Source organism: Talaromyces atroroseus, assembly GCF_001907595.1.
Source record: "Talaromyces atroroseus strain IBT 11181 chromosome Unknown scaffold_11, whole genome shotgun sequence".
Lineage (NCBI taxonomy): Eukaryota > Fungi > Ascomycota > Eurotiomycetes > Eurotiales > Trichocomaceae > Talaromyces > Talaromyces atroroseus.
The window spans coordinates 283,624-296,875 of NW_017971443.1; the positions used below are offsets into that span (position 1 = coordinate 283,624).

The window sequence follows — 13,252 nt, forward strand, 5'->3', positions numbered from 1 at the left end:
ATGATGCTGCTCTATTATCTCATTTTTGGTAGTGCATGATCATGATCGCGATGTAAATTATGTGTGCAATATGACAATCTTGTATGATTTAGAATTCTTAATATATATAAGCGTCCGGCATAGTTCCGGGTCAATCCATTCCAAGGTTACCTAGGCATATTCTATGAATAACGTTACATAATGTCAAAAGTAGGTAGTTACGTTAGGAAATATGGTAGATAAGTTGGTTTGCTATATTCTATTCTTTTAAATTCAAAGGCTGCTTCCTCAAGTCAGAAATCTAATGCTTGTCATCTGCTGAACTCCATAGAAACATTGGCCGCTCTCTTAGCGTTGCTACGTCGGTAATGCCACCGCTCCACAATGGGCCTTGCTGCGCCGACATATCGACCAGCTTCTGGGCCAGGGGCCGGTGTTTTGCCTCGTAAGTCCGCGAAGCACTGACCAGGGCCTCTGCAATGTCTGCGTTGGAAGCGTCTGCAGGCAGCGACCCAGATTTGATAAGCGGGTTCCATTCCTCGTGCAAAAAAGTAGTGCAGCCGATAAAGCCGCATGACATGGAACCTGCCATGTGCGGAGTCATGGCATTGGCTGCGTCGCCAAAAGTTGTCATGCAGAGTTGTGGGTTGACAAACGTCTCCAGCTTCTCCATGTGGTTGATGTTGAGCCGCTGACAGCCGCCAGGGGTGTCACTGTGCACAAGCTGCAAATTTACAGTCAGTCAGTCAGTAGCAATGTTGTAAAGAGTTATTAGGGGGGGGGGGGGGAGTTAAAAAAGAAAGATCCCAGCTTACCTTGAGCAAGGTGTCTACCTTGGCATTGCGTCCTGGAAAGTAGCTTAGCAGCTGTTCCAGAGTGACCTTTTCATCGCGAGCAAACCGCTTCTGCTCAGGCTCAATACAAAAAGCCGCTATATTGACCAGGGTGCCATTTTCCATTGGGAAAATAAGTATGTGCCAGCCGCGCACTCCTATAAAACAGTAGCTCTCACTCGCAAACGACTCCCCAACCAGCTCCGCCACTTTCTTCGCGCTCACCTTGCCCCGGTACGCAAGCATGCCGGTGTAGCTAGGCGGTCGGTAAGAGTCCCCCTGCACGAGCTTCCGGCACAAAGAGTTTACGCCGTCGGCAGCCCACACGGCGTTGGCAACGTCCTTAGTGCCGTCCTCAAAAACGAGTTCGAGCTGCTGCGGACCAGTGCTGCGCACGTCGGCGAGACGCTTACCGTACTGAATGTTGTTCTTGCTCATTATTGTCTTTGGCAGCGAGTCATCCAGCAGGTCCATCAGCTCTTCCCGACCCAGTCTGCCATACAACTTGCCCTCGGGCACCTCGACATCGGCAATCAGCCTATCCTCGTCGCCACCATGCCACCAGCGCATCCAAGTGCGCGCCGTAAAGCATTTCTCCTCCAACTGCTGCCCTAGCGTCGGGTTGAGCACTTTGGTGGTGTGCAAAGTCTGCGGTCCAACGCCGTACCCAAAGGACGGACGCAGAGGCAGCACGTCCGCCTCATATTGCACCAATTCGATGCGTGGGTGCGGCGTGGCAGAGCAGGCAAGCAACTTGCCGATTGGGCCGGAGCCGATGATGGCGATACGGAACTTGTCGGATGCCATATTTCGAATTTTCTGACAGGAAAAAGCAATATGTATACTCCGTATTGTATAAAAGAAATGTATATAGGGCGGTGAGTGTATATATGTTTCGTTTCACGAATCTACCTGATGTTATTATCAGAGAGTTAAATCAATCAATAGTTAGTTTGGTGGAACCATACTACCTGCCACGTGCTTTTCCGGATTCATGCAATGCTCCGTAGAACTAGACTTAGGAATTTAAATGGGACAATTGGTCAGTGGTAACTGGAGTTAAGTTAGTCACTATCTACTTAGTTACTAGTATTTTGAGAGAGCGGGGAGCAGAAATTCCCTCAGATACAAATGTGCCTGTCTTCCTAACTCCGACGCTAGTGAAAGGTCAAAAGTTGATCATGCTAGGGCCAAAAAAAAAAAAAAAAAAAAAAAAAAGAAGAAAAAAAAGGGATCCACAGCCACAGCTATATTAGTGTTCTCTTATATCTTCTGTGTTGCATGATCCATGGGTCTAGACGGACAGGTGTGATTGTGCATGCAATTTTGCCTAGACAGTGATCAATGTTCGAATCAAGGCTGGTCTTGAGTTCGGCACTGATCGAAAACCATGAATATAATTATATATGGATATATAACAGTCCAAATCGTTCTAGCTCAGCAGTAATGTTACCTAGCTATTAACCTATTAACCTTACTTGACCACGAGTACAAAAGCCACTCTCTTCCTCTGTCTAGTACATACGACCATAGGGTGTGGAAAACAGGGCTTCCCGTCCGCTCAGCCGTACTTAAGCCACACGCCGGCCGGTTAGTAGTTGGGTGGGTGACCACCAGCGAATCCCGTCTGTTGTATGTTCTTTTCTTTTTTTGCCCCGTTTTTGGAAAAATTTTGCCTATAGAGGACTAGCGTGCTCCTTATACCGGGAGTTTCTCGTTGTTGTCCCTCGGTATTAGCAAGCCGGGCTGGGTGAGCACCATCGAATCCGGTGCACTGTATGTTTTTCCTTTCCTTGCATCTGTACTAGCAATTTTCTTTCACGTAGAGTCCTTATGTCGGGCGTGTCCTTTGTGCTGTCCTCGCTATTACGAAGTAGGCCTGGGTGACCACGCTTTATCTGGTAGTAATGGACTGACAGTAAGGGTATTACTGCAACAACGTAATCCTGAATTACCACATCACGATAACACATGGACAGGGGTCTGGTTTCGTCTATTTAAGTAACCCCTCCAGCAGCACTCATGGCTTAACCAACGCAGACACCATGGCGCCTTCGCCATCTCAGACAGCTCCGCTTCTCTCCCACACTCCGGCCTCTGTTAGAGACTCGGTGCACCGCCTTCTCGAGCAGTCAAGAAGTCTCCACGACCGTCTGGTTACGATAGCCGATAACGAGATCTCGTGGGAGACTGGTATCGCCCCGCTCGCCTACAACGAAAACCGGGCATCTCTCGAGACGAACATTCTCAAGTTCTACCAATATGCCAGTCCCAGCGCGGAGCTCCGCGCCGCTTCTCGGGAGGCCGCCCAGCAGCTTGAAGAATTCGAGATCGAAAAATACATGCGCGACGACCTCTTTAAATTAGTCGACACTGTGAAACGGGACCCCTCGTCACAGAACTTGGACATACAGGCACGCCACTACCTCAATAGTGAACACCGGAAGTATGTTGCCAACGGACTGAGTCTTAGGCCTGGCCCCGAGCGCGATCGATTCAAGGAAATCAAGAAGCGGATGAGTGTCCTGAGCGTCGAATTTCAGAGTAACCTCGATGAGGACACGCGCGAGATATGGGTCTCGGTGCAGGACTTGGATGGTGTGCCGGCCGATGTGATAAACAGGCTAGAGAGAGACCCGGAACAGGACGGTGTGGTCAAGGTCACACTGCAGTATGCGGACTATTTCCCGGTTATGGATAATGCGAGGAACAGCGAGACTAGGAAGCGACTCTTCCTGGCATTTGAGAATAAGTGCAAGGGCAATGTGCCGTTGTTCCGAGAGATGATGATCCTGCGCGATGAGGCCGCGCGCCTGCTTGGGTATGCCAACTATGCGGCTTATCAGCTGGAGGACAGACTAGTCACTTCCCCGGAAAAGGTCAACTCGTTTCTGGATGATTTGCGACGCAGCTTGGCTGATCGCGGTGCCGAGGAAATCAAGCGACTAAAAGCATTGAAAATAGCTGATCAGGGAGAGGAACCTGCCGGGAGCGAACAATACAGCCTCTGGGATCATCGTTACTATAATCGCCTGTTACTGGAAAGGGATTACCAGATAGATCAGCAGGAAATTGCCAAGTTCTTTCCCCTCAATAAGACACTCGAGGGCATGCTCGAAATCTTCTCCAAGCTGTTTGGGCTCGTCTTCTACGAAATAGATGCCAGCATTCAGACAAAGGATTCAAACTGGCATCCCGATGTGCGCCTCTTCCACGTTTGGGACGAGGATAACGACGGTGGTGAGTTTGTAGGATATCTTTATCTTGATCTCTACGCTCGTGATGGAAAGCGTGGTCATCCATGCAACATCAACCTTCAACCGGTAAGCCCTGGCTACTATATATATATATTTTTTCGTCCATTGCACCCATTTAAAGACTATTTGCTGCTACTAGGGATTCGAATATGAGAATGGCGACCGAAGTTACCCATCGACCGTTCTGTTATGCAGTTTTGCCAAACCCACTGGAACCAAGCCATGCCTACTCCACCACTCGGACATGGTGACACTATTTCATGAGCTGGGACACGGTATCCATGATCTAGTCAGCAAAACCCGCTACTCCCGCTTCCATGGGACAATGACAGTGCTTGATTTCTGCGAGACTCCGAGTAAAATGCTAGAGAACTGGTGCTGGCTTCCGGGCCCGCTGCAGTCACTCAGTCACCACTACGAGACAGGAGAGCCCATTCCGCAATCGATGGTGGACAATCTCATGAGAGTCAAGAGAGTGAATAGTGGGCTTTTCTACCTTCGACAACTTCATGTCTCTATCTTTGATTTGCATATCCATCAGCCGCCGTCGCACACCAGTATTCTCGATACAAACATTACAAGTACCTACAATTCTTTGTGGCAGAGCATCACCCAGATGGCAGGACCGAGAGATACCCGGGGAGATGACTGGGGCCACGGCTACGCCACGTTCTTCCACCTACTTAGTGACTACGGAGCAGGATACTACAGCTACCTTTTGGCCGAGGTCTATGCATTAGACATGTTCTACTCTACCTTCAGGTCAGATCCGCTAAACCCGGAAAAAGGCCGAAGATACCGTCGCATGGTCCTGGAGAAAGGAGGCAGCCAGCCGGAGATGAAAACATTGAGCGATTTCCTGGGCAGAGAAGCCACAACGCAGGCATTTTACGAAGAGCTTGCAATAAGAGGACCAGAGTAGGATCACCAATAAATCGATAGTTTAGAGAATGAATTCATTGCAAGATATCGTAGCATGTACATGCATATATGCATGCATTTTCTATTCTAATGCTCAGGGTGATGATCATGATGACCGGGCGGACCTCCCCACGACCTGACTGCATGCGCTTTGTTCCAAGCCACAATAGCATCGAAGTTACGACACTTGTGATGTGAATTGAAGTCTGCCTCTGGAATTGGAGGCGTGTCAGCGCTCCATTTGACCATTACTGGGGTGACATCCGACTGGCACATCAGGACTAGTCGCAGGGTTTCAATACAATGGTCCGTGTGCATTCTCAGTGCCTTGAGAGGAATATTGAACTCAGCGGGAAGAGTCTCATTTGTGTATTTGTCCATTACAAACCATGTGAATTGTCGAATATAGTTCTGTCGTGTCAAGATCAGCCAAGTAGTAGTGGTAAGTAGTAGTACCTAGATATGTTCCATACCAAGCAATGTAGTTGATGGAACACCTCCAGGCCCCCGATATACCCGGTGCCTTCGTCCCCAGGAACAGTGATATACGGGGATAGAGAATCTTCGGTCTTCTTCATGTCGATTATACTTTCTGCTGGAATTGCTACTTCGGGCTCTTATTGCTGTTAGTAGGTTGGCTGAAGGGGATGGATGATAGAGAATCTGGATTATATGACTTACGATCCCATAGCTCGTTCCATGCCTCCTCAAGCTCTAGTGTGGGCGGACCTCGATATTGACTTTTCTGGTTGAATGCATTTGCAAAGTCGGTTTCATAGTAGCTAACTGCCTCGTTCGCGGGGGCTGTGTTTAGAATCAGTAACTAACTAACTACTAGCTGACAAAACAATATGTACGACTTACAATGTGAATCTATCAGTGCCAAACACTCTTGAATTTCTACCGACTGTGCGTGCCGCTTGGCAAACCAGCATCCAAACGCAAACGAAGCTGTCGGAAGAATGATCAAAAGGACAATCCCAAGTGCGAGCGTGAAGCGCGATGGTCGATGACCCAGCGGGAACCAGCTTCGCCGAGGATAGACAGCATCCTCCTTCGTACAATCGGGGTTAGCTGAAACCTCGTCGGAGGGAACGACCTGGTATCGAGCTTTGCGAAACGCCTTCATGATTCTGAGAATGTGTCGTCTCTGACCTGGAATTGCACCGAAGTAACTACAGGTGACATTCTACTCCTTCGTACAAGATTATACCCAGTAATTCATCATTAGCTGGTCTCAAGTGAGAAGCATGCGGTGAGCAAGGTTTTAGCTGCAACTAAGAGACTGGCTCACGTAATTGAGTAGCGTTTCTTAAAGCCCTAGAACTTGAAATTCCCCCACCAATACCCAGCCCTCACGTAATATCATATATCAAAGAATCGTAATTTGAGCATACAAGAGATCAAAAGTATCACGGTATTGGATTTCATTAACCTTTACCGTTTGCAATGTGCGTCTTCTTGCGTAATCCGTGGAGTGAGCAAGTAGCAGGCTTACTGTCAAAGTTTTGTCTTGATGAGCTTGGTCCACAAGTAGAAGAGAATATTATTCTGGAATGCACTCTTACGTGGTGTGATCGACCGAAGACTTCATCGTCAGAAACGGTATCGACAAAGTGCTCGTATGCAGAGTGGAATTGCTTTGATGAGGGGCGTGTCATAATAGGTGCGCTGCTGACGACACTTGCCAGCGCGCAGAAAAGTAATAACCAGATTGTAGTAGCCTGCATCTTCAGGTTGTTGTTATGCAGTGCTAATTTTAGTGGGAGGGGCAGTAGTAGTAGTAGTAGTCGTAGGCAAGGTATGTAGTTAAGGTGTGATGTGAAAGATGGACAGCTCTCTAAAGGGACATGTCCACAACTAATAGGGCTTGACAGATTATCGCAGTCTGTATCTGACGTAATAATTCTGTCTCATCAAGACAGGTCATCATAGTATGTATGTACTGTACAGTGTGTACGGTCTAAAGTGGTGGCTATCTCCATGCTTTGCAACGCCGAAACACTTGATCAACGCATTTGGTTAACGCAGATGAAAGTGCAATGACCCCTGAAGACGAAATGAGTCCATCTATGACGGATGTTTCTCCAGAAGAACTCAGATGGAAACGGTCAACTAAAGCTCAATTCCATTACGCATCTCATTCTATTTTGTTTGCCGTCACGTCGGTCTTCTGGATTAGCATTTTTCTTCTGTTCACTGTGAAACAACCTCCCAAGCCCAGCCAACAAGCGGCTCTCGCAGAAGCACCCAATCTCATAACAGGCGCAAAATATGTAGCCTGCGGACGATCCACGGAAGAAGCCAAAGCATTGGGCTGCGTTTACGACATCCTCAGTAACCACTGGGTGCCCGCTCCCTGCATGGACCAGGGCGCAGTAGATGTTTATAAGGAGGATGGAACCTGGTTTGGCTATGCGGATGAGAACCGCACGCAGCTTCTGACTATTGAAGACATGTCCATGGCTCCGTTCTACTATACCAACATGCGTGACCATGTGCTCCACTGCGCGTCGCTGTGGAAGAAGCAGTTTAGGGAATTTTTCGGGCAGCGTAAGGCGCTGGATTCGATGATTGTGGATGAGCATCACACGATTCATTGTTCAGACTTTTTGATCCGAATGACGCAGTTTGGGCCTGATTTGAGGAATGTCCCTATTAAGGTGGAGGTTGGCTATGCAGGATGTCATATTAGAGATGTTGATCTACTGTAGAAGATATCTCTCTTTTCTTTTCTTGGTTCTGTTATGCTATTCGTAAATAAAATACCTACGTAGGTAACTCTACTAAACTCATAAATTACCTTGCCTACCGCTGAGAAGTAGACGACCCGTGCATAACGACAAGGATAACGTAATATCAGCCTGAAGATAGAGAAGTAGTCTGCCAGTGGCATGTGGCTTTCTGTCTGTCTACCTGACATATTTTCAAAGCTGTTTGCTCACCAGCAACTCATCTCCAGCGCCAGGAAGCTCTGAATGGGGCCCAGCCAGCACCACATTGAGGCTCATGGGCCGTCAAGAGGAGAATTTTGGACAAAAGTCTCTCGCCCGCACTTGTGGTTCGGTATTTTACTTGGCTTTTTCATTCTTCTTGGGTTAACCCTCTTCCTACCTCCAACAATACCTCCGTATCTTCTGGCTTTTGAAGAGCTGCCCATCTACCAGTGCGGAAATAGCCCCGAGGAGGCCAGTCGGAATGGCTGTCGATTCGATGTGATCTCTTTCTCCTGGCTGCCACCAGCTTGCTTTGACGCACAGCTAGTGGACGATTTCCTCGCCACGAGCAAGTGGCAATGGTACAAGGACAGTGAGACAAACACCACAATTCCTGTCGCTGAAGTCTACCAGGGACAGCATGAGTTGCTTTATGTCTCGTGGGACTACCATTTTTCGCACTGCACCTACATGTGGGCAAAATTGCACCGTGCAGTACTCTATGGGTATCCAATTGATGGATACATAGGAAATATTCACCACACGGCACATTGCTCCGACTTGCTCCTTAGACAGGATGACTTTCGCGCCAGCGGTAAAACAACAATGATCTTCACCAAGTACCCTTCATGCGGGGAGGATGTCGGTGCGATGGCCGCCGAGGGGCACTCGGGGTGGTACAGGATGCAGAATGGCAGTCGGAATTACGAGGTACCAGGTGGAAAAGTAGCTACCGTTGAACACCACGATTAATTAGTGTGTTTTTTTTTTTTTTCTTCTTTTCTTTTGATTCTTTTGTTTCTATGTATGTGTGTCTAGGCATCAATGTCTGCACCATACGATAATAAAACTTTTGTTAATTGCTCCGATCCCTTTTCCACCGCCAAGTGCAAAGCTACATCACCGTATATATCCCGACAGTTAACATCGACCATTCCATCTAAGAGAAGCTTGGCCATGGCATCATTGTTACATTGCACTGCCAGAAACAACGCCGTGCGACCCAGAATGTCTTTCACGTTTGGGTCAATTTTATGCTCCAGAAGTAGAACTCGGACCAGCGCCTCATGACCCCCTTCCACCGCTAAGTGTAAAGCTGTCAAACCCTGGCTATCCTGTCTCTTGGGATCTGCCCCCCGTTCGAGAAGAAGACGCGTAAGGAGCTCATTACCTGCGCAGACAGCACGGTGGAGGGATGTTCTACCGGATGAGGCTCCTGTCACCGCGCTAAGGTTGGTGGTAGTGGTGGTGGTGGTGGTTGCGGTGGTGGTCAAACAGGGATTTATATTAAAGTCTGGAAGGACAGATATGGGCTGTGATTCAAGGTATGACGTCGTTAGCAAGGGCCACTGTTCTAGTCGACAATACCATCAAGGATTCATTACATCCTCCTTCTCCGAGCTTTGTGGAGGGCTCGGTAGCAGATCCAGAGCTGGAGCAATTGATATAGGTGCTTGCCCTCCATCGTTCACAGGAGACGACCAAAACGGATCTTCGTCAGACGATGCGTTCCGGCCGCGGTCAAGCTCTGCATTTCCAAACATACCCAGATTCATGGCCTCTTCCAGAACGCGTAGTCGCTGCTTCTGATTCCGACCTACGAAGGAACCGCTAGTCAGTTAGAGGTGGCTTGTTTCCCATTGTTGGGAGAGGCGGTCTCTTACGATATGTTCTCTGTGCAATACGATTCTGATTCCGCTTGCGCTCCTTTGCATCCATGATCTGGGAGACAGTGGTAGCCTCATTTCGGACGCCACTCGATGCATCTGCCATTCTACCTCTCCTGTCAATGTGTATATACAGGTTCTGTCCAGCGCGTTGCTAAGCCTGAGTACCAAGTATTGCAATGCCCAAGGTGAGTGCTCTATGGTATTTAATCCATCAGTATTGTGCAATCTATAACTCGCCCCCAACAAGAAAAAGAAACGCTATCAGTAAATCCCACGTAGTCGAGGGGTTTTGGTAGCTGACGGTACAAGGGGTATATTAACCAGCGAATGAGCATATTCGTGGCAAAATAGCTATACAAGAATCTGCTTTTATCCACTTAATAGAACCAATCATGTTTGCTGTTGTTATACTATAAATATTTTTTCCCGGAGATCGTATGCCAGCATAATCAAACAAAGACATCGAACTGGGAAGTAAACATTGTCGTTCTGTATAGAGCTAAAGAAAAGCTAGCACTGCAGCTGTAGCTGCAGCGCCGCAAATGTAACCCTACCTAGGCATTAGACTGATACTTATCACTTTCATTGTGTGTGCTGAATAACTTCACGTTACCCCTGCCTAGTTACTTACCCTTTAAGGCCCAGCCGGTAACGTTTCTTTGTTTTTGTAGACTTTGATAATGATTGCGGGATACTGTGATACTGGCTATATATAAACACCAGAAGATAAGCTAAGCCTTTGCTAAGATATATGGGTATAAAACTCCGCTATCCCCTTCAACGTTTTGGCGTAAGGGTTGTTTAACTTCCGCTACTTTTGGCCAATAACAGCGTATTCACTGTATACCTATATGTGCATAGACAAGGTGGGAGGTCTTGGTGCCTGTGAGTGTGCATGAGCGGCGATGTCGGCCTACCTAGTGGTGGACTAGGACTAGGAGCTGCAGCAATTAATGTCCTAGATAGGCAAATAGGCGTCAAAACGGATCTCAACATCACGCACGGCTTGCTCACGTCTTCTGGCCAGCCGAGGCGAAGGCCAAAAGTAGCGGTTGATTGTTCGCCCAGATCACTAAACTACTGTATGTGCCTCGGCCTAGATAGGGAGAAATCACCGTGTCGGTCCGTTGTAAGTTGTCTTGCAACTTGGTAACTATCTATCTAGTCAGTCAGTCACATACATTGCCCCTAGCGCCGATAAGGTGCCCCGCCACAGCAAAGATCCAGCCCAAAGCCTCGGCCGGACCCTGTTGCGATCTCGCCGGTGCAATCATAGCCCGGAGGTCAATTCCTAAGGTACTGGGATTCTGACGCTATTCCGGCCGAGTAGTTGAATAAATGTTGCCATCCGTCTCACGTAATTGTACTGTATGTGTGTACATACAGGCTTTCTGCATGACAGCGATTACTCTATATCGGCTTTCAAAGATAGCAAGATAAAAAGAAGTGAGACCGTTCCCATACTGCCAGAAGGCCGTCTAGAGTAGTTAGTGTCTGGAATGTAGTCTGATATGTATCCCTTCCTTTCCCCAAACTCCATCTGTCTCCAGAACAGCCAGAATGCGGCCGCAACTACTTCTTTCCTATGCCCTGGTGCTGAACCAGCTCTTGGCGAGTGCATTCTATGTCTCACCTCCAGTTCCACAAGAGGATGTAATAACCTGCGGCTCTACCCCATCCGAAGCGAAGCAACTCGGGTGCGCATTCGATCTCTTCTCTTTCGCCTACTACCCACCACCTTGCTACAACAAAAACCTCCACAACGAGTTTCTCGCCATTCACGGCTCCGAGATTGAATGGCGCACGATGGATTACACTCCCATTGCTACCGCTGACGTCCTGGAGGGAAATCATATCGACCTCCGCCCAATCTCAGGCCAGTTCCATGACCTACACTGCACCTACGAGTGGCTGAGGCTGATTCGGGCTCTGGCAGAAGAGCGCCCGCTGGACAGAAAGCTGGCGAGATATGTGCATTCCCACCATTGCTCGATGAATCTGCTCCAAAGGGACAAGACTGGGAGAAATGAGACGGCGACGCAGACGGCCTCAATGTTGTTTGGACGATGTGGACTGACTGCGGACCAGATGCATGCATATGGAGCTGAATAGTACCCTTGCTTTTTCTTTCTTTCCTTCTTTCTTTTTATACTGTGCGTAGCGAACTCGAGTACAGAAACGGAAAAGTGTCATGCGTGTGTGGGGGTCAAACATAATACGGGCAAAAGCAAATAAATACATGAACATAGGATATTTAAGGCTTTCATTCCTCCAATATATCATATACTCCTTACTAATATACCATATGTATGTATGTATATAGCTAATGTGCGATCTCCCGCCGAATGTCCTCTGCCTCCAACCCACACGCTGGATACCAAGGCTTCAAATACGACTCCGGAGACTCTGAATCTTTCTTTGCGCGATGCAGCATGTCCGGACCACATCGCTTCGCTAAATTATAGCCTGCAGACCATTCGTCCAATGGCCAATTCCGCATCGCCGCCCGCTGCACCTTCTGCCATGCGTAGCCGCACGACACTAGGTAGTGCTCCCAGGTGCCTCTGATCTCCTGGCCATCGGCCACTGCTCCCTCGTCAGAGGCCATTACGCCACGACCGTAGTTCTCCACGACCTCGATCGGAATTTCACGGCCCCGCGAGCTGTAAAATGCGGGCGAGCCCCCCAGTTGGTCGCGGAGCGCGTAGAGCGTAGTATTGTAGAGCTGGGGATCGGCACATTCCGGGGCATACCAGCCAAAGGAAAAGATGTCAAAGCGACATCCGGCTGCTAGGGCTTCAGCGGCAGAGGAGCCGCAGGATGTCAGTCCTGGTTTCGTTGTAGGCCGCGCCATACCCATATCCATAGCCGGAGGCGGAGACGGGTCATGCCCCTGTGCGCTGTTGCTGGGGCTGGCATGGTCGTCATGTGCGACAAGCCACGTAGCGAGGACGACTGAAGTGGCGGAGGTCAGGATGAGAGCAAAGAAGAGGAGACCAAATGTGATTTTCAGCGTAGCGCTGCCCCCGCCGGCTCTATAGCGCTTGTGGGCTTGCCACGCTGCTCTTTCAAAAACGGTGGAAATGGAGCCATCATCATCGCTCGATGAAAGTCGATCGCGCGCGGATTTGTCAAGAAGCAAATGAGAGGAGGTGTCGTCGACCTCCTCCTGCAGTGCATCGAGTTTGGCCATTGCCTGGGTTTTGTTTGTATACAATGGCGCTTCAACACATGTGGTGTTTTTTGGACGAGTGTCTGCTTGAAAGGGGGACAACAAAAAGAAGGGACTCTCCTATTCGTCTACCTATGCAACTATCGCTATGCTCAGCAAAATTTAGTACATGTACACATCGGAGTCGCAGCGGATAAAAGTTAGCTTATGCGCGCAGCTTACGACATCCCTTGATAACTATGCAGATACACCAATTGAACCCAACGTCATATATTCTTACTTAGCATGGAAAAGAATAAGCCGGCCCTTAAGGAATTGCCAATGAGGTGATCTCTACTGCTTCGTGAGAACGCACCTCGGTGCCGCAACTACTACCGATGTCTAAAAAATGAGTTGATACCTTGATTTTGACTTTTGATCAAGCTGTCAGCTGAACTTGGATTCTCTCCTCTGCTCGAACCTATCTTATTATTTATTACATTCT

At 48.6% G+C, this 13,252-nt stretch overlaps 8 protein-coding genes across 8 annotated transcripts, besides 1 other annotated feature; 4 read left to right on the plus strand and 4 right to left on the minus strand.

Annotated features, from left to right (window-relative positions):
- Positions 1-280: 280 nt before the first annotated feature.
- Positions 281-1,619, minus strand: UA08_07387 (hypothetical protein; the record flags this gene model as incomplete). The annotated part of the gene is made up of 2 exons (XM_020262671.1): positions 281-703; positions 795-1,619. The coding sequence occupies 2 exons, from the start codon at positions 1,617-1,619 to the stop codon at positions 281-283; spliced, it is 1,248 nt and encodes a 415-aa protein (XP_020117352.1).
- A 687-nt stretch (positions 1,620-2,306) lies between these two features.
- Positions 2,307-2,703: a repeat region (Identified by RepeatMasker using a combination of RepBase library and repeat library created with RepeatScout).
- Positions 2,704-2,857: 154 nt separating this feature from the next.
- UA08_07388 (hypothetical protein) lies at positions 2,858-4,991 on the plus strand (the record flags this gene model as incomplete). The annotated part of the gene is made up of 2 exons (XM_020262672.1): positions 2,858-4,135; positions 4,209-4,991. The coding sequence occupies 2 exons, from the start codon at positions 2,858-2,860 to the stop codon at positions 4,989-4,991; spliced, it is 2,061 nt and encodes a 686-aa protein (XP_020117353.1).
- An 86-nt stretch (positions 4,992-5,077) lies between these two features.
- Positions 5,078-6,119, minus strand: UA08_07389 (hypothetical protein; the record flags this gene model as incomplete). The annotated part of the gene is made up of 4 exons (XM_020262673.1): positions 5,078-5,446; positions 5,488-5,606; positions 5,672-5,794; positions 5,855-6,119. The coding sequence occupies 4 exons, from the start codon at positions 6,117-6,119 to the stop codon at positions 5,078-5,080; spliced, it is 876 nt and encodes a 291-aa protein (XP_020117425.1).
- A 913-nt stretch (positions 6,120-7,032) lies between these two features.
- UA08_07390 (hypothetical protein) lies at positions 7,033-7,704 on the plus strand (the record flags this gene model as incomplete). The annotated part of the gene is made up of 1 exon (XM_020262674.1): positions 7,033-7,704. The coding sequence occupies one exon, from the start codon at positions 7,033-7,035 to the stop codon at positions 7,702-7,704; it is 672 nt and encodes a 223-aa protein (XP_020117424.1).
- Positions 7,705-7,968: 264 nt separating this feature from the next.
- Positions 7,969-8,679, plus strand: UA08_07391 (hypothetical protein; the record flags this gene model as incomplete). The annotated part of the gene is made up of 1 exon (XM_020262675.1): positions 7,969-8,679. The coding sequence occupies one exon, from the start codon at positions 7,969-7,971 to the stop codon at positions 8,677-8,679; it is 711 nt and encodes a 236-aa protein (XP_020117427.1).
- Positions 8,680-9,296: 617 nt separating this feature from the next.
- UA08_07392 (hypothetical protein) lies at positions 9,297-9,699 on the minus strand (the record flags this gene model as incomplete). Its single annotated transcript, XM_020262676.1, has 2 exons — positions 9,297-9,523; positions 9,591-9,699. The coding sequence occupies 2 exons, from the start codon at positions 9,697-9,699 to the stop codon at positions 9,297-9,299; spliced, it is 336 nt and encodes a 111-aa protein (XP_020117426.1).
- A 1,457-nt stretch (positions 9,700-11,156) lies between these two features.
- Positions 11,157-11,708, plus strand: UA08_07393 (hypothetical protein; the record flags this gene model as incomplete). Its single annotated transcript, XM_020262678.1, has 1 exon — positions 11,157-11,708. One exon carries the CDS (start codon positions 11,157-11,159, stop codon positions 11,706-11,708), a length of 552 nt encoding a protein of 183 aa, XP_020117179.1.
- A 211-nt stretch (positions 11,709-11,919) lies between these two features.
- Positions 11,920-12,789, minus strand: UA08_07394 (hypothetical protein; the record flags this gene model as incomplete). The annotated part of the gene is made up of 1 exon (XM_020262679.1): positions 11,920-12,789. The coding sequence occupies one exon, from the start codon at positions 12,787-12,789 to the stop codon at positions 11,920-11,922; it is 870 nt and encodes a 289-aa protein (XP_020117178.1).
- Positions 12,790-13,252: the final 463 nt, after the last annotated feature.